Source organism: Neodiprion pinetum, chromosome 2 (assembly GCF_021155775.2).
Source record: "Neodiprion pinetum isolate iyNeoPine1 chromosome 2, iyNeoPine1.2, whole genome shotgun sequence".
Taxonomy (NCBI): domain Eukaryota; kingdom Metazoa; phylum Arthropoda; class Insecta; order Hymenoptera; family Diprionidae; genus Neodiprion; species Neodiprion pinetum.
In genome coordinates, this window is record NC_060233.1 from 32,105,281 (window position 1) to 32,124,464 (window position 19,184).

The window sequence follows — 19,184 nt, forward strand, 5'->3', positions numbered from 1 at the left end:
GTAACGCCTACATGCCTGAGTAATGAGTGTAATACATAGAGGAACGAATCAACTGATTGCAGAGAAGTAAACGAATAAACAATTTGGGGTTTCGAGAAAACTTGATTATTCCGAGGATCGAACCCTTCAGATTTATAAGTAGAAGCAAAATCAACAAGAAATGGTATAACTTTCCGTATACGTTATGGAGCTAGAAGTAAATAGATCAGCAGCGATTTTGCTTACCTTTGAGCGATAGATACGAAGTAGCGATCGGTGTGCAGCTGGTTTTGAAAAGTGATACGATTGCTATGCCTTTTAACGATGATCAATCACTGTGTACACAATCATTCTTGCTCCCCTAACTTACTTCTCGCAATGTATCCACGCACGCCTTCCGGATCAACTTCGGACAATAACTTTATAACACACTTCAAAGGGTTTGTTTCGGGGAATTCGGAAACAGACGGAACTTGTCGCGAATTTAAAAACATAGGCACACCGCTTCGATAGAAACTGCAGCGACAATAACACTTCCCGGTTCTATAATGATATTTGTGGAGTCAAGCTCGGCGAAAAAACAAACGACGAAAGTAAACAAGGTGAAGTTAGTAACGCAACGAAACATTGGGGAACTAAACGAACCAAGATTTCGAAACATGATGTGTTTTGTTTTATTATGGTTTACTCACTGACCTCTATACAGACATCAGTGGGATTATCGAATTCCAGACAATTGCAAAATAGCGAAACAACGGTTTTTACCCAGCATCGTTACGATATCGTTACTAATTTCAACATGAAAAAACAAAGGTTTCAAACCATGCGTGTGTTTGTTTTATTATGGCTTACTCACTGACCTCTGTTAGAGATCAGTGGGTTTACTGACTTTCAAAAAATTCTCAAATTGCAAAATAACGGTTGTTCCCCAGCATGAATCGTTACGATAACGTTACTAACTTCGAGACGATGAAAGCAAAGCCGTTACGAAGTTGCGACCGGCAATCGCACGTTAATCCAATCGTCCGACGACTGCACCTAATTCACTCTGAAACTGTATGTCTACATTGTACAAGAAAATAGATTGACTCATACTTCACGCACATTTAGCCCGAAAACATCACCGACCGCGATACAAACGCGCCGACACGGGTCGACACAGCCGCGACAAAATCAGGACTGTAAAGACTGACAAGATGGCGTCGTTCGTGTCTCGAAGACAATCGACGATCTTGGGCCGAATGAATATATGCGCAATATACATACTATACTAATGTAATCGGAAGACTTCGTGAGACGATAATATGTATAGGTATACATACGATAATGTGAAACGACGCTTTTGCCGCATGGATTCAGAAATTCATCGCATCTTCAGCATTTAAGGGAATTTCGTTAATTTGCGTTCATATTTAACGAAGATGAACAGTCTTGTGGTATAATTAGCTTGACTGCGCAGACTATTTTCCTTCATGATTACCTAATAGAAAATTCAATTTACCCAGGGTTTGTACCGCACATGTATACCTGTAATCAAACCATTAGGGGTAAAGTGCGACGAAGTGTGCGTTGTATCTCTCATCTCGCATACCTGTAGAGGTTCCTGCCTTCTATACACACACGCGTCGAGATCGCTAACGTGCAGGAAGTCAGGGTATAACAGAGGCTGGTCGGTAAACAATGCTTAATTAGATAATTATTATTGCGCCTCGGGACGTAATTAAGATGCATCACTCCTCTCGGATACTGTAGTGATTCATTACGTTTAGTGTCTTACCTGTCGCCCGCACCATTCCGTCCCGGATGACAGCTGGTGCGCCGCCGCGTCCCGTTCAATCTCGTTAAATGTGAAATATCACATCGCTCGACCGTGTACGACATATAAGTCCGCGGTATGGAGATGTGGCTAAATCAAATCTAATTATACGGCTATTAACAAATTGATGATAACACTTCCGTTTCGGCATTGTAAGGCTTCTTTTACCAGGCTTATTCGACAATTGCTGCAGTTTTATTATACAACGGGAGAAATTAAATTTCTCTTGAACAAATTGATTCCAGCTGATCATTTGTTTTTTCACCTTAATGTCGCATCAGCCTGACTTGGTTATTATGCTGAATAAGGGCGCCTGATGTACCTAGTAATAATATAATAAAATTGTAATTAATATAAATGATTAGAAAAGGACTGGACACGTATTTTGAATGATACAATTAGTATATTGAAACAGTATTGAAAAACGGCTACTGTAGAATTGATTGTAACAGATATTTGCAATGTGAAATTATGACGCGGTGGGTCGCGGTCCAATTAATTCGGCGCAAGGTCCCTGAGAAAATAACAGTATCACAGGCAAAGTGTAGTTGTACAAAAACACACAGAATTGGGCACGATATTCATGTACTGATTGTGAGTCACCCACACCCAGGAAGGACGGTATTTGCACGAGATTGCAAATAGTCTCGTGCGGAATCGAAGCTAACTCGAGCGAAAAATTGATAAATTAGTTATTCCGTTAGTCTGTCGCCGTCAATGTTTGAGATCCTTGCTTTCCCCGGTCTCCTCTTCTGTACGCCTGACTGATTGCGGGGTAGCAAAGACGCCTTTTGCTCAGAGAGGTTTCCTGCGAGACCCCGCGTTGTACACTTTGTATAAATACACGTCGCCTACCCAAATTTCGTCAATTCCATCTTGAGGATATCACCGTTCGAACGGCTTTAGGAATTCGGAAACTAAGATTGAATTCGATTGAGAAAATTCTCGAAACGGGTATAATCAAGGTTCGATAGAAAACGACTGCAGATTCACGCGTCTAAACCGCAATTTGCCCGTATGTATTATATGCAGGCGAAGGAGATGTAAGGGTAAGATAAGGATCTTAAGCGAGAAGCGTTCGTCATGCATACAACTTACATACAGGCACCGTGTGTATGCATATCCACGCAATTGTGTATGCATGATATTTGTTTATCATTACCATGGAATAAGACACGGTGCAGAGGCAATGGGTGGCTCGTAGCTTCGTGGGAGTCATAGATTCGAGATCCGTACCTACCGAAATGCAGCATGTATCCCCTTCGGTAAACAAGGATTTAAGGGTTGAGTTTAAACCTGAGGTTATCTTAGCTCCTGGCGTTGCCGCGCCTGGGCTTATCCATAATTTCTATATGCAGGGTGTACGTAGACGACACGTTTATAAGGTTTACGGTATATCTCGCCGTGCGTCTTTGCTCCCGCAAATATTCAAAGTAGGCAATCATCGCCGCGCCACAGACTCGATCTTCCAATTAAACGTTGCCCTTACACCACATGTGCCGTTTTAAGTGTGTCTTTAGGATGGTGTAGATAGTAGAAAAGGGATTGAAATTATTCTGCGAGATGGCATAAAGGATACAGCGGGCACCTATGAATATATGGCGGCCCAGCGAATTTGGCCGCTGAATTGCAGTATTAGTAATAATAACGCAAGTATCCCCGGGTACGAAGTTTCGCACAGATATATTAGAATAAGACGTTGTAATTGTACCACCTTGCAGCTGCCTACGGAATATCTTTTGCGAGAATATACACACAGCTATGAACCAGAAATACAGCACGCCTGTTTGTCGAAATGATTATCCCTGTATGTGAAGTGTGTCTGCACAGTGTCTTTCCTATAATATCCGAGTTCAACATGTTCGAAGTGTCATTTTCCAGCTGGAAAAAGAACGTGTTTTAACGTACGAGTAAAAATTTCTTACGCTATTCCGGATTTGTCCGAAGCAATGATATTGTAGTTTCAACTTGGTTTCTTAACGTTACAATTGTAGCGGACTGAATGTGCTACAGGATTATTTCTAAAACCGTAATATAACCAAATAATATTTGACAACAATCAGAACAATAATTTCTGATCAAGTAAATGCAACATCGTATACAGTAATGTCTAATTGCAATTTAAATCTAAGAAGATTGTTGAAAGGCTTGTAAAATATCGAGTTCGTCGAATTTTCCAGAGAATATTACAGAATTTCGATCCACATACCTAAGACCTATTTAGTTTACCTAAGAGCCTTAGTTTAGCAAAAAAATCATCCGAAAATAAAATATAAGTTTAAAAAAAGCATCAGAGAAGCAGCCTCCGGATCCATGAAGTTTGAGCTAGAGTCCGTCGACCCGGAGATCGTCCGGAGGAATAGAACAGCGCGCATCGACGGTTCGGTAACTGAGTTTGTTCGATTTTCAAGCCTGAGTGGGTTGGGTGTATACCTGGTAGTAAGCCACGTGGGACACGCCGGGATATGAGCTCAGCTTGTTAAGCGAAAGCTCTGAGCGTCAAATATCCTTATTAAGCGGGTGCAAATAGCGAACCGTCGCCGTTTACCTACGCCATAAATTCAATTTTGCTGTCGTGACTGCGGTCGGTCAAAGCTCAACATTCAACACGCGCACACCTTCGCAATTTCATCCGCCATAGTCGTGTTAACGTGTCTTACAATCCTGCAGGGTTCTAGCTTCTGCGAAATTTACCCACAGCAAATTACGTATTATACTTACACGTAACAGGATGAATTTAAAAATGCAGCATATTATTCTTGATACCAAAAAAATTATAGAACAGACTTCATGAATAAATTTTTCCACTTTAATTGTAAAACAGAGTTTCTTACCTACATACCTCTATAGATGTCTGTAAATGGAAAAGCCCGAATAGGATATACTTCACACCCTAGGAAATACTGGTCCCTCCGCCATGCAAGCAAATTACAATTATTGTCGAAGAACTTTGCCACTGACATGAATATCGTTCAAAACGAAAACAACGTAATTATAATTTCCATACAGTATTCAGGTATTATACGTACAAGGTCATTCATACGTTGTCGAACACCAGCGATATGCCAATGTGGAACTGGTTAGAGATTCGTGGTAGTTTAGATCGTATCGTCCCAGGATTCGCATATGGCTGGTGTTCAGTAACGAATAAGAAACCTTATATGTATACGCAATGACACAAATAGCAGTTTTCGATTTCAATTGAATGCTTTTCCGTGACATTAATGAAATGATTCAATTTTGTCCCCTGGCAGTTATTCTTTACACAACGCATCATGGTGCAGTCACGTTGTACAAACGGTTTATTGCAGATGAGCGTCGTTCTGTAACACACAAGATCAACACACATCAATATAGAAGTAATAAACCTAGGAAAAATTTTTTGCTTCCAACTTTTATGCTGCTTTTCCATTTCAACGTTTAAAACGACCGATTGTCATTTTATCTAATCTGATCTTTGCAATTTAATTTATGAAACATGTAATTTTTAAAATCTCCCGTTCTTTACCTTTCTTCGTGTAGCCTTGCTCAGTCAGAACCTTCGTCATTTAGATGAATCTTCGTCTTTTAAAATTTGCTACAACATTTACCATCACACTGCTGTAAAATCGAATAAAGATGGATTTTCTTCAACTTACCGGATGTGTCGTAACTATAACCGAAGGTTTGTCGACCCTATTCAAGTCGCCAAGAAGAAAATCATTCGCAGCATCGTGAGGAACCGCGTCCTGAACCGGTTGCCTCCACTTTCCAAGATCCTGTCCTAGTTCCTGTTTAGGAAGCCACCTGGAATTGAATCGCAAGCCGTTGAACTTACAAAGTAACAGTAAAATAAGCGACCAACAAATGTGTTCGGAAAATTTGAAGAGATGCTCTCACAATTACCTGTGAATTACCGGCGATAGCATATCCCTGTCTACTGATCGTGGATTCCTTGGACCCGTGCACAAAGTCACTAGATTGCCGACAACGATAACCACTATAGCTCCTAGACCGGCTATCAAGTGATAAGATAATCTGTATAGCGGAAAAACGTCTTCCTCTCTGAAAACAGCAGAAATCAATTTCATTTGTTGTCGTTTGCGTCCGACTTCTACGTGATCGGGATTTGCAAAAGGAGGTTTACCGTTCAGCTTATTACATGCTCGATACTCTGAGAAATGAACAGAAATTTTGCACAGTCTACAGGCTTTACATGTACAGCGAAATCAGTTCTGAGTCACAGAAAAGAGATACTCACCCCTGATGTTCGAATAATTCGAGAAAATTTTCGGTCACGTTTGCTGGACACTGCGACAAGTTGACCGGTAGTTTTTTGGGACGAAGCTGACCAGCGCCGGTTGCAGCATTGGCGCCCAGACTGGCCCAAGCTGCGATGGTGAATCCTACAATCGCACCTACAAATGCACCCTGCAGTATTTTATGAGAATGGAGTATACGCTCATCTTAAATCTCATGAATAGTCTTGCTTCGGTGAAAATGTATGCAATGTATTCGCGGACTCACCTTTGAATTTGCCCAAGGAAACAGCATGCCAAGGGTAAATACTCCGAAGGAAGTGCCCGCTGCGATCGCAGCCAGACTTCCAGTTACCTGTGAAGCAATGATTAAGTTGTAGATGTAACAATGAAAATCACATTAATTGTATAGTCACACAAGTAAGAATAATGAGTTGAGATTATAGATTTACATACCGCGAGGACACCGCCGAGACGTTCGACTAGGAATATGAATCCCAAAGCAGTTATTCCGAGAAGAATAGCAACACTTTTTGCGAATATTGTGGAACACCTATCGCTGGGCTTCTGCCTGAAGCATCCCTTGACGAAATCCTCGAGCAGAACAACCGAAGTGGAATTTATACCCACGGATAAAGTGCTGCGGCATAGAATTCAACGGATATAAGGTACCGCGCGCTGCTTTATAGAGTGAAAATTCAAAACACAATTGATTAGACTTATTACCTCAACGCTGCTCCGAAGATACCGGCGACAAACAATCCTGGAATACCATGGAGATGACCAGCAATTTCCATCACGTAGGCTGGCAGCATTTGATCGTCGGCAAAAACGAGACCTGATGCTCTCGGATCGCATCTTGGTGGCGACCACCAGGCCAACAGTACCAAACCGCACCAACAACAAATTGAGATGAAACTGATGACCCCGCAAGTGAACACGCAAATAGCCCTAAAAAACTATCGCGATGAAGTGATCAGAAATAAAAAGAAAGGGTGATGTGAAACATGCTTTCAAATACACAACGATGTTCAAATTGTTGGACTACGTAACAACTGGAGAGCATGGCACCGTTTATCGTGATTTAGATTCGGTGCAAGTTATCACGGATCCAACCTTTTCGCGATGAGAATCAAGAATAATTTTTTGAATTTACGTCTGTAAGAAAGTTAGCAATCAAACGAACAGATTTTTTCCACAAACACGTCTCCACCACTCACATTTTAGCAGTCTTCATGGTCGACAGGGTTCGGTACCGCTGAACCATCGTCTGATTTACGGATATGTAAGCCGTGCTGTATAGCCAGGAGCCTATTGATACCGTCCATAATGTGTGTCGCGTATAGGGAGACGGATCGAGGCTGGATATAAAGAGAAACGGAGGGGAAAGCAGTGTTATTTTTTTTTAGTCTGCGATACCCTTACACGTATTATACCAACTTTAAGAACTCGATCCTCTTCGCTTCGACAGCCCGTTTCCAAACTTCGGACGGTCCTCCGACCTGGTAGGTTCCGAGCAAGGTCACCACTATTACTGCGGCTACCATCACCGCGACTTGGATTGTGTCGGTCCAAACCACGGCCCTCAGTCCTCCCTGCAGAATATGAAAGCTTTTCAAGATTTTAAACCCGCAACGCCATTTCAGCACAGATATAAAGTTACTACAATTTGTCCTCATTCAATATACCTGTTTAAAATTCTTTGAATTTTTCTGATTTTCCAGATTACAGAAAGTTGTCATGTTCGCTAACGATAACGAATATTTTCTGGTTTCATATAAAATTCCCCGGTTTTTCCCTTATGTTTCCCGATTTTAAACATTCTTCTAGACATAGAAAAACCCTAGGCATATTATGCTGCAATTAATCACACAAATATTACCGTAATTAAATTAGCGTTTTATCGACGGGACCCATGGAAACATACGTATTTCGATAAGCCGTCTAGAACGGACGTATCTCTGTCGACTCTACAAGACCTTTGTTTACACTTACTGTAGCATCTTTCGTGACACGTCCGTTCCAGCTGGCCGACGAAATACGTATGTTCTTAAATTGCGTGGCGAAATACGTCTGCTTCCACAGGACCCATCGATATATCTGACGAATTTAGAAACAGCTCTACAAGATTCAACTGTTAGAAAATATTATACCGTTCTAAATTCGAAAATCGAAGAATTGAAAATGAAAAACTGAAATCTCCAAAATCTTTGCATATCAAAATATTTTAACAGCAGTTCTTATATAGTTTAACTACATGACTGTAAGCGAATTCTGCTCTAATTATGTCAAATTTGATATCCCAATTTAGGCTATGGAGCCTAGTCTTAGCTGTGAGATTACTCTACATATTGCAGATAGTACCCATCGCAGATCAATGTCTCAATCAGTGTCTCTGCAGTGAACATGATAAAGACATAGTATGCAAACCTACCAACACAGTGTAGAAGACGCATACCGCGCATACCACGCTTCCTATTAGATGAACGTTGATACCACTGACTGAAACAAACACGGTACATAATAATATACTAAAATATGTAGACTTATTGTATAACATATAAAAAAAATAAGAAATCAACCGAAACAAAAACCACTTTTATGTATGAGAATTGGTATAAAGTACCTTGATTCAACGCCAAAGATGGAACGTAGACCACAATGGACTGGTACAGGACCTGAAGTATAGATCATACGAAAAAATGTAATACATACATGTATACAAAATTATTTCAAGTTCGAATCTATAATATATAATACGACAAATGCTGGAACGTCTTACCGCGTCAACGACGAAGATGAGAGATATTAGAATACGAACTGCTCTGCTGAATCTGATCTCGAGATACTGAAATTTTTTGTAGAAGTTAATTAGGCTTCAGAATTATATGCCAAACTGATGGCTAAATAAAAGGTTAAAGAAATACAACCTCGTATGCAGAGTTTAGCCTAAGAACGAAGAATACGGGAAGATACACTTTCGCAACGGTAATTCCCGTAAAAAATATGCTGAATATCGTCACCCAGTACTGAGTTCCAAAATTGTATACTTCAGCCGGCGTTCCAAGTATCGTAATACCTGAAATAAAGCTACGTACGAGTTGCATTGCGGATTAAAATTCGCGCACATCGGTCGCATAGATTGTGATTTCTTCGCCGATTTGGTAATCAATCCAAATTAAATTTCTCCAGAAATCGCTTACCTGGCGATCAAGGAAGACGATACGGGAAGAAGACCCATGTGGTGTCCACCCAGGAGATATTCCTCCGTGTTGTACTTCTTACTTCTGAAGTAATGCCAAAGTCCTGCCGTTGCAGAGGCGCACAGCATTGCGATGAAGACGATCCAGTCACTCCAATGAAGGTACCAACGATCGGCCGGCATCTAAAAATATGGAAATTTAAGAGGGTTTCAAAAAAAAACCAAGCGAGAAAACGACAAAACAAATTTTGACCAGTCATTCGGCCAGAATTTTATGCCTGTATCAATCTCTAGTTTCAGGTTTATCTCGCGGTAATCTGTAATTCGAATTGATCATAGCGACTTTTGGAAGGTAATCTACAGGCTTCCCCGAAAATATGAGAGCCGATTTTTGTTCTTTTATAACGGTAATACATACAGTTGCACGTGTAAATAAATCTTGGCATGACGTCGATCGATGGATGCTTGTTTCGAAATTCATACACGCGTATCGTCGGATTTAAAACTGGTAAAAGTGCCAACGTCCGTGACATTGGCGACATTGAGACTAGTTTAGGTTCACGGTCTCATCACTATGACTCGGCACAGCGAACGGCTCGAAATAATTTAGCCCTGCAAGCATTGCGTAATTTCAATTCATCGGGTCAGCGGCAATACGTCGTTCGACTTGCTGACTGCAGGCGATCACAGCTACCGCAAAACCCGTAATTAAAATTATCTATGTAAACCATGTAAACCATGCGGTAAAACACTCTTAGGTATGTATTACACCGGACTGTGCACAAAATATATTCACATGACTTTGAACGTATAGGAAAAAAATATACCAAGATTCAAAACGATCATCGAATACTTTAAGCACATCGCAATGTAACTATGACATAAAACTGTTTCCGCTTTTAAGTTGAAATGCAAACACGATGCAGCAAAAATATCGTGTTTTGTGTATATTATATGCGTACCTTTTCGAATAATCGAATTAATGGCTTTTGAGCAAATCCGAGGAGCTTTTATCTTCCCGGCGTACGTATCTTCTGTATCACAAAGTGCTAGTGAACGGGGGAGGCGGGCGCGTTCCTGCGGCGGTAACAATTGTTATAATTATCGATAGTTTGTATTACAAGCCGGGATGGTGATAGGTGTGAGGTCTAAACGTAATTGGCAACGGAAAGCGAGACATCCAGCCTCGCAGCGGTCAAGCTCCGGATTGCGAATTCAGCGACGCAAAGACGTACGCGGAGAATTTCGCCGCGGTCTAAATGCCTACAAGCGCAAAGTCCGTCTGTGCCTGGCGGCAAATTAATTTACTCGCCAATCAACATTCGAAACTTTGCCTGCGCAATTAAAGAGTCGATTACCAGGTGCACTCCATAGACGAAATCCCGTCTAATCATCCATCCTCATTTGTTACGATCGTCTGCGGGAAAAGCAGCTGGTCGCAGGTTTACGTAACCACGGTATAATATTATACGCGATTTTTTTTGCCGAGCTGTGTAGAGGCCTTCTTCCACGTCAAGGTAGGAGCAAAAATATCATTGTGGATTGATGTATCGAATGAAAAAATTCATTTTCTTAATTCTTTTCTCGTAACATATGCTCTGTTCAAAGGTTATTACGACTGTTTATGCAAGTGGTGAACAAGCTCTATAATAATACTGTCTCACAAAATCGATTTCTTTTGGCCTCGTAAGCCGGAAGAACATCGCTGAAATATACAGCGGAATTCAGACCTAATTAAAAAAAAAATGCAATCTGATAGAAAATTTCTATTGATAAAATTCTATTTGAACGTGCAAAAAAATTAAGATACATACATAAGACGAACGTATCGGTTCGCGGAGCTAAATCCCAACATAACAGTGTAATTAAGCACGATCTAATAAAAGCCGGGTATAACAACGACAAATTACCCTGTCGGTAGGTCATTTATAATCTAGATTACAGCTATCGGCTTATGATATATTGTACAAAATTGTTGCAAGTTACATATTAGCAATCAATCGCGCGTTCGTAATAATCTAGTTTCTTAACAACCGTAATTAAAATCGGCCTTCAAATTTGGACTCTCTTAACAAGCAAGTGCCCGTTATTTAAGATTCGGGAATATTGCTTTCTGTATAATGGCTCATTTTTCAAGTCTATTTGCAAGTTTTTAAGGGATAGGGCGGTTTGATAGGGCAGCTCAGAGGATACGTCAGTGATTAGTCAAGCGCCAGGTGTCATTTTGATAAAGGAATGATGTTCAGTATTTATTGATAATATAGTTGGTACTGCTATATAAGATTATAGTACAACACTACACGTCTCACCTTCAATTCAAAATCACATTTGCCTTAACGTAGTGTACTTGTATGCATGTGTATAAAATCTGTCCCCAATTTACGGACGCTTGAAAACTTACATCCTACAAAACGAACTGTCTGTATTATAATAAATTACGGTGATATAAATCGATCAGGAATTTATAGAAAAGAAAACGAAAATTTTGGATAAATTAACGTGCAGAAATCTCGCAAAACCTACAATTTGATTTGTCACCCATTTTGTTAACTATTTTTCACGGATCAGGCATTCAAGTAATTCGTCAAAGATTGACATCTGAAATTGAAATTCATGAATCTCGATCGATTTACATTATCGTAATACTGAGCATAAAACTGACCACGTGGCAGAATGAACAGCAGTTCTCCAAAGTAAATAGCAGTGAAAACGAAATGAATCTGGTTGTGTACAAGCTACGCGGCTCAGTTTTGCTCTCAACCGTAAGTCTCTGCAAATTTATCACTCTTAAAACATTAATGGCCTAAGACGCTTTTATTACCTCGATCGATTACTCCCAAGGATAGAAAAAAATAACCCGCCACGAGTTCCACGCGCGGAATGTGTTTAAATTTCATTAGTAACGATCCAAATTTTACAATCTCAATTTTGATTTTGATCACAAGACGTGTCGCATATGGGTAAATGCAAAACATGATTAAGCATATAGCGGGCTACTGTTTTTTATTACTTTTATACATTTTTTGGTGAAAAATTACGTCGCACAGACTCGTAAAGAACGGGTAGTTTCCTCGAGTAATCGATCTAATAAATATGCATACATACGCAAACTTATATACGCTTATATGTATCTCTCTTTGCGTACGCATATGCAAATACCTAATATATACATATACTTATATGACCTACTCACATGTAGATACAGGATGTCTTTCGAACTAATTGACACTTAGAAAAATTTTGTAGAATAGTGTGCTATGTACGAATTGCTCGACAAAATCCTGTAATTATAAGAATATATTCATTTAGATGTCGCGTTACACGGTAACACGATCAATATTTTCCTATACGCAGCCTTACTCTGCGTTCCAAAAGGCTGTCTTATACTCATACGAGTTGTGAGTCATTTTTATCGTCTACTTTTAACACCGATAAAACTATGCATAAAATAGCCGTGTTTTATAACTGTACGGTTTCTGTACGTTGAGCAATCACAAATCGAATAGTGGTCTGCTTTGCATTTCATGTTTGTGGACTCGTTTATAAATTTTTTTAAAATCTTACCGAGATCACAGGTTACACTCTTCGTAATCTTAAATTTATCTGCTTAATTACATGTGCCAAGTTGAAAAAATATCCGAATTACGAAAATATCTTAGAAAAGTTTCAATGAGGTCATGAGGTCATGAGAGCACAATTCGGTGTAAATATTTTGCGCTACTAATAATGTTTAGGGTAGATGGTAACGGTTCAGAATGCAACTATACGTAAATAAAATACGTAAAGTTGAAATTTTAATAAAAAATTTGTTCCAAACAGGTTCCTCCGTGAAACTAGATAGAATATTTTTGCCAGAGCATTGATTCAACTGTAACACTATCCAGCCGCAGAATAAGGCTGTTGATTTATAAGAATATTTTTGAAAATCAACTATATGGATAAAGTACTTAATTAACTGCCAGTAGATCATAGCTTCTGGTATTTTCCTTCGCCAAACAGCCACCGGCATATTCTATCGACAATGTACGCGAATAGAAAATCAGCAAACAATACTTGCACCAGAATTAACCGAAACTGCAAGAGAATAAAAATATTGTACTATACATAATTAACTACGTTCCAAGTATCAAAATTTCGTCATTATTTTCTTAGTTTCGTATATTTTATATTCACTACTAGAATCGGTGTAAGTATACTCACGTCTTCTGGAAAATCAACAATTTCGAATTGAGCTGATATTTCAGGCAAGAACCCGCATGCCAAACCTAGGATACACAAGGAACTACCGACCACGCTGTACAAGAGAGCTTTATTCTCGGAGAGGCTCTCCATGTATGGATGTCCCTGAAAAAAATTGATTAGATCAATTAGGAATTGTAGAGGCAACAGAATTTCTTCACCTGATACATTGGTGAAAGGATCTGGCTGTAACATTGATCTATTTTAAAGAAATACTGCCCTGATCTTGCTGCTACCAATTACTATAAACACAAATAAATTTGAGTCAGTCAAGCATTGTTGTGTTCCTGAATCTCCAAGTTTTCTGATAATCCTTCATTTTCATTCCAACAGCAAAAAAGTGTGGAAATTAAGTTTGCAATAGAAGCATTAGACAATCTTTCATGAATTACCCTGGTATTTCAAATTTGCTACTTACTCTATAGTTTATGGCGAAAGTAGATATCTGGAGTGCCATAGATATTATATAGACAGTACTGTTGACTAAATCCGCTTGGAAAGGCTCACCATCTTCGTCATCCTCACTTGATGACGACGATATGCCCGTGTCATCATTCGGGGCAAGTAGTGCAGCTAAGGTATCGTTTCTAAAAAAATATAAGTCCAACCAGTGATCAAATTAAGATACGAATTCATTCAACAGTTTAATGATTCAAGCAAGATAATTTTAAGTAGAATCGAATATATCTTACTTAGGTGAACGAATGGCAGCTTCTCGGACTAGGAAAATGAGGCAGATAAAGTGAACTGCAAATTGAAGTAGCACCGTTAAAATCGTGTATAAATTAAAAATATTGGGCAACGGCCTTTGCTTGGACAATGTCTTGAGTGGTTTTGATCTTGAGATGAATAAGAAACATGAGGCTGCCAATAGTCCTTGCAGAGTAGCTTGAGCATCACTGAATTTAATTCCATCTAAATACAGAACCGACTGACTGTAAGCAAGAACAAGAGCGTTCAAAGCAAGAATTTTGAACATTTGCAGTGTTGTGACTAAGGTGCAACGACCCTGCTTTATCACGTGGCAAACTGGAACACAAAATACAACATATACGGTAGAGAGATATCGACAAAGTCAAACACAACGTCATCTAGTATAAAATGAGATCCGTACTGCACTGAATGGATGACAGTTTACTGGTGAAAGGAGCAGCTATAGATGCGTCCCCCAATTTCACTAATTGCGATTGATCTTGTTCCTCCAATTCCTTAAGGATTTTCTGAATCTTTGCCTGTGTATTATTCGCGTGTCTGGAGTTGGTTCTTGGACCATTAACCACGCTAGGAGGGGCAGGGCTTTCTCGTTTTTCAACCGGAAGTCTCTCCGGTGCATTTGAAATGATGGCAACGCCTAGGAAAAAATGAAATGGTGGGGTAAACGAAAACTTTGGAGGTACATATACAATGTCTTCTAAAACCATTTGGAAAGTCATTTCATGTGACGTGCATTTGAACAACCTACCGACTTGAGCGTGTTTCAGAGCCCCCACATCATTTGTTCCATCGCCACACATCAGTGTCGTGTACCCCAATTCTTGCAAAGCAGTTATAACGAATTCCTTCTGCTTTGGAGCAAACCGTGCAAATATTGCTATATGCGGTAGTAGTTGATACAGTAAATTTTTGTAGTTTTCTTTTAGAAACGTCAAACCCTGTAGAAGAATAATGAAGACTATTAATACAGTCGCGTCATTAATTAATGAATAGAATAAATTTAGCAAAATTCAGCTTTACCTCGCCAGTAATACATAGTGAATAATCTTTCCAAAGCTCTTGGCCCTTCTTGCCATCATCTTTCGAATTTAGTTGCAAGTTTTTCGTCTGATCCACACTTTCCCATATCCACCCGCTAGAAGTTTGTGTTAATATCAATGTTGCAGTCTTTTTTGTAAAATGTAATTCTCGGCCAACATGGCAAGCAGTTAGTGGATTGTCACCTGTTATCATAACTACCTGAAAAACATAATTTGACAATTTATTATGAACTGCAAATACTCGAATCAGCAATCAAATATGAAAATAAAAATCATACCGAATGAGATGCATTTATGATCTCTTTTATAACAGCTTTTGAATCAGTCTTTAGTGGGCAGCTAATTATCACAAATCCGGCAAACGTTAATTCTGACTCCAACTGGTCCCGAGTCATGTCTCTTAGTTCCTGAGCAGACAGAGGGAATGGAAGAGTGCGATGACCTAGTGCGAGGACCCGTGCGCCACGTCGAGATAATGATAAATAAGTAGAGTCATAATTTTCTGGTGTTGATGAGAACTGGAATAAAAATGGTTATTTATGAATTCTCTGACTATTTGGTCGTGATACCAAATTTGGCTACTAATGTATTACATCTATTAACAATTACCATTGATTTAAGTGTCTCTGGTGCTCCTTTAACAGTTACGATATAATGCGGCTCTGTAGAACCAGGAGTTATGTAACCAGCTACAACTGACATTCTCTTCAACGCGGAGGAAAAATGGTGCCTTTGGAAAATTTTCAATCCTGGGTTTTTTCCCTTCTTTGTGATAACAACATCGCCTGAAAGATGAACAACATGAATGGTATGAATGATATACAGCAATATGAAAAGTTATAATTATAATATACTTCCTCGAGAAAACCAAGATATGTACCTTTTGTAAGATTCCAATCTACTGCAGACAGAGTAGCTTTCTCAAGAGGATCTCCGACTATTCCATCATCCAATTGAACCAAGGAATGGCAAGTTGCCAATACTTGTACACTCTCTGCAGGACACTTAGATAAAGGTATTACATCAGACTTCCCACTAAAATAATTTATTAACGATTTTAATGAGGTTGTTTAACGGTAAAAGTTCGTAGATGACTTACTTCATTCCTGCAATTCCTTCTACAACCAAATCGTCACTCGTTAAAGTTCCAGTTTTGTCAAAACAGCAAATTTCTACCTTTCCAGCAAATGGAATTCTGAAAGGCTCCGTACAGTAGACTCCTAAACAAGTAGCAAAATTGTAGGTATGGTGTGTAATATATGTACACACATTGAAATGGGTTTAAAAAACTTGAAGTTTCTACACCAATATTTAATAGTGAAAATTCTTTACGTCCTTGTGTTTCAAGATGGTTTTTTATTATTACTATTATTATTATTTGTTAATTGTGACCCACCTAGTTTAGATAAGGCCAGTAGTGATGTGTTGACTGCCAGGGACAATTCTATTGGCAATTCTGGTGGCACAACCGATGTGAGAATGAGAGTACACTCGAGAAACAATTTGTACTTATTTCTTGTCGGGTCTTCACTTCCTGAAATCGATTTTAAGTGAAGAATATATTTTGCTTTTAAACGATTGGGTCAAAACAATAAAGATTCGATAGAATAACTGTGACTGACATTTGATAAAATGTTAGTACCTTTAATCCAAACATATGCAGCAGCTGCAACTGCGAAGATCAACAGAAATAAAATAAAGCCAAATGTTTCCAAGTTGTTTGCCGTTACTCGTTTCACTCCAAAGAGAATGGTCCTTAATAGTTTTCCCTGTGACGTTGAAAAGCCAGTTCGCAAAACATAGGCCACACAGCCATTGTCGGTTGCTGTTAAAGTAGGAAAAAGAAGATGAAGTGTGTCAATGAGGTACTTTAATATTATTAGAACAGACAAGTCCTGCTAATTATTCAACATGCCTCTAAGACCTGTTGTACTTTTCCCAGGGGACGTATGCTGGACCACTTTGGTGCCACCGAACAAAACATGTAGTTTACTATCCCCATCGATGTTCAAATCTCTGTTTCCTTCAAGTCCCTCGACAGGTTCTTTCATTTGTGGTACTGACTCTCCTGCGTTTCATCACTGGAGTTAATAATGCACAAATTGGAATTAAAGAATTTGAATCAAAACTTGAATTCCTATTACCAGTCAACATGCTCTCGTCAACAATGCAAGGACCTCTCAATAAAAGCATGTCGCATGGAACTAGATTGTCATTCTGTGATCGTGTAATGGAAACAATATCGCCAGGAACCAGTTGATCAGTAAATATAGTTCGCCACCTTCTGTTCCTGTATACCTATACCAAATTTTGTTGAAAAATCCATTGTATTACGATGAAAATGAAAAGCTTGAAGTTTATTTTTAACGTGTTAATTTTATAAAACATATGAACTATTATGAAAATAATCATGCTTGAAAGCTTACCATTATCATGTATGGCTTATTACCCATTTTACGAATTTCTGCCATGTTTCTAAGTTGCTGCTGAACCAACGTGCACTCAAACATGATAAGCATAATTAGAGTGAATATGCTGTAATACCAATATTTGTCAAGGCACCACAGTGCGACGCAGAATACTTGAAACACAAAGAATGGAGCAATGGCACGCTCCTTAAAAAGCTCCCTAAATTCAGGTACAACCATATCGAGACTAAAAGAATGATTTGATTATATTTAATTGTGCTATGTAAGGATACAAATGTATCAGATAATAAATCCAAATACGTTCTTACTTGTTTCTACCATATTTTTCTTCGGCGGCTGTAACTTCCTCTGCATCCTGATAGCCCTTCCAGCTATTATAATGCTGAATAGCATTCGCAACAGGAAACTCTAAGCCCTTGAATATCTTCTTATCTGGATCCCATGAGTACTTAGTCTTTTGGAAAATGAACCATGGCTCTTGACTACTGCTGTGATGTAGTACAACAAGCTCTGAACTTCCGTTATTCGGTGTTGGAACAACTTTGGCTACTTTAGCTTTGTAAGGATCGTTTGTCTACGAATAACATGAATAATTATAGATGTATAGAAAGAGGAGCTTAATGGATAAAAGACCGCTGGTGTTGTTGAAGATTAGTTAACGGTATATCAATTTATACCTTATATTTTTTGGAAACGTAGTGAAAGCATGACATAAGAAATACGAAACTCCCGCCATCGTAGCAGAAGAATAAATTGACATGGCTGCCGCGTAAGGAAAACATATTGCTCGATTTAAACATAAATAGTTAATTAGGAATGACAAGAGTGACAATTACTAAGGCGAGAGTACGGGTAACGATGAAAAAAACTTACAAAACTGCAGTTTAGAAAACTTTGCACGTGGACTGACCACTGACAACATAGGCAGACGAAAATCTGTAACAATCCGATAGCCGCAATGCCCACCAAACCAGCATCGTAATATTCGTCGATACCGTAAATAAAAATCCAACTGTAAATCCACACGGCTTGTAGGACGACAAACGGCAATATGTAACCATTAAATAACAATTTGCGAGGTACGTGCAGGGTGACACTCTGCACGAGTTCATCTACGCGTGTTTCAGATACCGTAACCATGATTACTCCACTGTAGCCGTCGAGAAAGAACAGACGAATTACGGGTACGTAAACCGTCACTGAACTGCTCAAACTGCTAGAAACCCGGTAGATCCTGAGTCACGGCATTTCGCGTATAGAGCTGTGAATCCTACTACAATTTTCCGATGCAACGGACGAAACCAACGCTGCGAGCGGCGGTATCGGTACTCCAGCTTTCGATCCGAATGTGTCCCACCTCTATAATCGGAAATATTACGGAGTACGGTCTTCTACACAAATCTGGGCCACTCTTGGCACTCCTATTCCCTTACTATTGAACGCCGCGTAACCGTTTTGAGGCCTATACTTCTTAGTTTGTACACCAAAAACCGGAGCGCTGCAATCTCGGTGGCCGTTACTACAAAT

At 39.3% G+C, this 19,184-nt stretch overlaps 2 protein-coding genes and 1 long non-coding RNA gene across 6 annotated transcripts in view; all 3 read right to left on the reverse strand.

Annotated features, from left to right (window-relative positions):
- Positions 1–1,189, reverse strand: part of LOC124211408 (uncharacterized) — a 164,435-nt gene extending 163,246 nt beyond the window's left edge. The window contains exons 1-2 of the long non-coding RNA XR_006881450.2: positions 940–1,189; positions 226–522 (exon numbers count right to left, since the gene is read on the reverse strand). This is a non-coding gene — a long non-coding RNA (uncharacterized lncRNA). The remainder of the gene's footprint in view (positions 1–225; positions 523–939) is intronic.
- A 3,393-nt stretch (positions 1,190–4,582) lies between these two features.
- LOC124212789 (sodium-coupled monocarboxylate transporter 1) lies at positions 4,583–10,644 on the reverse strand. Of its 3 annotated transcripts, none has more exons than XM_046613240.2 (15): positions 10,594–10,644; positions 9,237–9,418; positions 8,964–9,123; positions 8,816–8,881; positions 8,660–8,711; positions 8,468–8,535; positions 7,474–7,628; positions 7,254–7,394; positions 6,760–6,984; positions 6,490–6,673; positions 6,302–6,388; positions 6,036–6,205; positions 5,681–5,839; positions 5,434–5,581; positions 4,583–5,118 (listed from the first exon to the last, which is right to left on the reverse strand). In XM_046613240.2, the coding sequence occupies exons 1-15, from the start codon at positions 10,627–10,629 to the stop codon at positions 5,098–5,100; spliced, it is 1,854 nt and encodes a 617-aa protein (XP_046469196.1). In that variant the 5' UTR covers positions 10,630–10,644; the 3' UTR covers positions 4,583–5,097. The 3 variants fall into 3 exon arrangements, with proteins under 3 accessions (XP_046469196.1, XP_046469197.1, XP_068989526.1); XM_046613241.1 differs by lacking the exon at positions 10,594–10,644 and adding an exon at positions 10,198–10,487; XM_069133425.1 differs by lacking the exon at positions 10,594–10,644 and adding an exon at positions 9,654–9,828.
- An 810-nt stretch (positions 10,645–11,454) lies between these two features.
- Positions 11,455–19,023, reverse strand: LOC124212787 (endoplasmic reticulum transmembrane helix translocase). Of its 2 annotated transcripts, XM_046613234.2 has the most exons (19): positions 18,531–19,023; positions 17,966–18,231; positions 17,655–17,883; positions 17,373–17,526; positions 17,144–17,296; positions 16,871–17,053; positions 16,625–16,762; positions 16,328–16,448; positions 16,109–16,263; positions 15,838–16,013; positions 15,507–15,746; positions 15,209–15,427; positions 14,937–15,126; positions 14,589–14,825; positions 14,167–14,503; positions 13,893–14,061; positions 13,436–13,579; positions 13,183–13,309; positions 11,455–12,516 (listed from the first exon to the last, which is right to left on the reverse strand). In XM_046613234.2, the coding sequence occupies exons 1-18, from the start codon at positions 18,795–18,797 to the stop codon at positions 13,202–13,204; spliced, it is 3,486 nt and encodes a 1,161-aa protein (XP_046469190.1). In that variant the 5' UTR covers positions 18,798–19,023; the 3' UTR covers positions 11,455–12,516; positions 13,183–13,201. The 2 variants fall into 2 exon arrangements, with proteins under 2 accessions (XP_046469190.1, XP_046469189.1); XM_046613233.2 differs by having other exon boundaries at positions 11,455–13,309; positions 18,531–19,022.
- Positions 19,024–19,184: the final 161 nt, after the last annotated feature.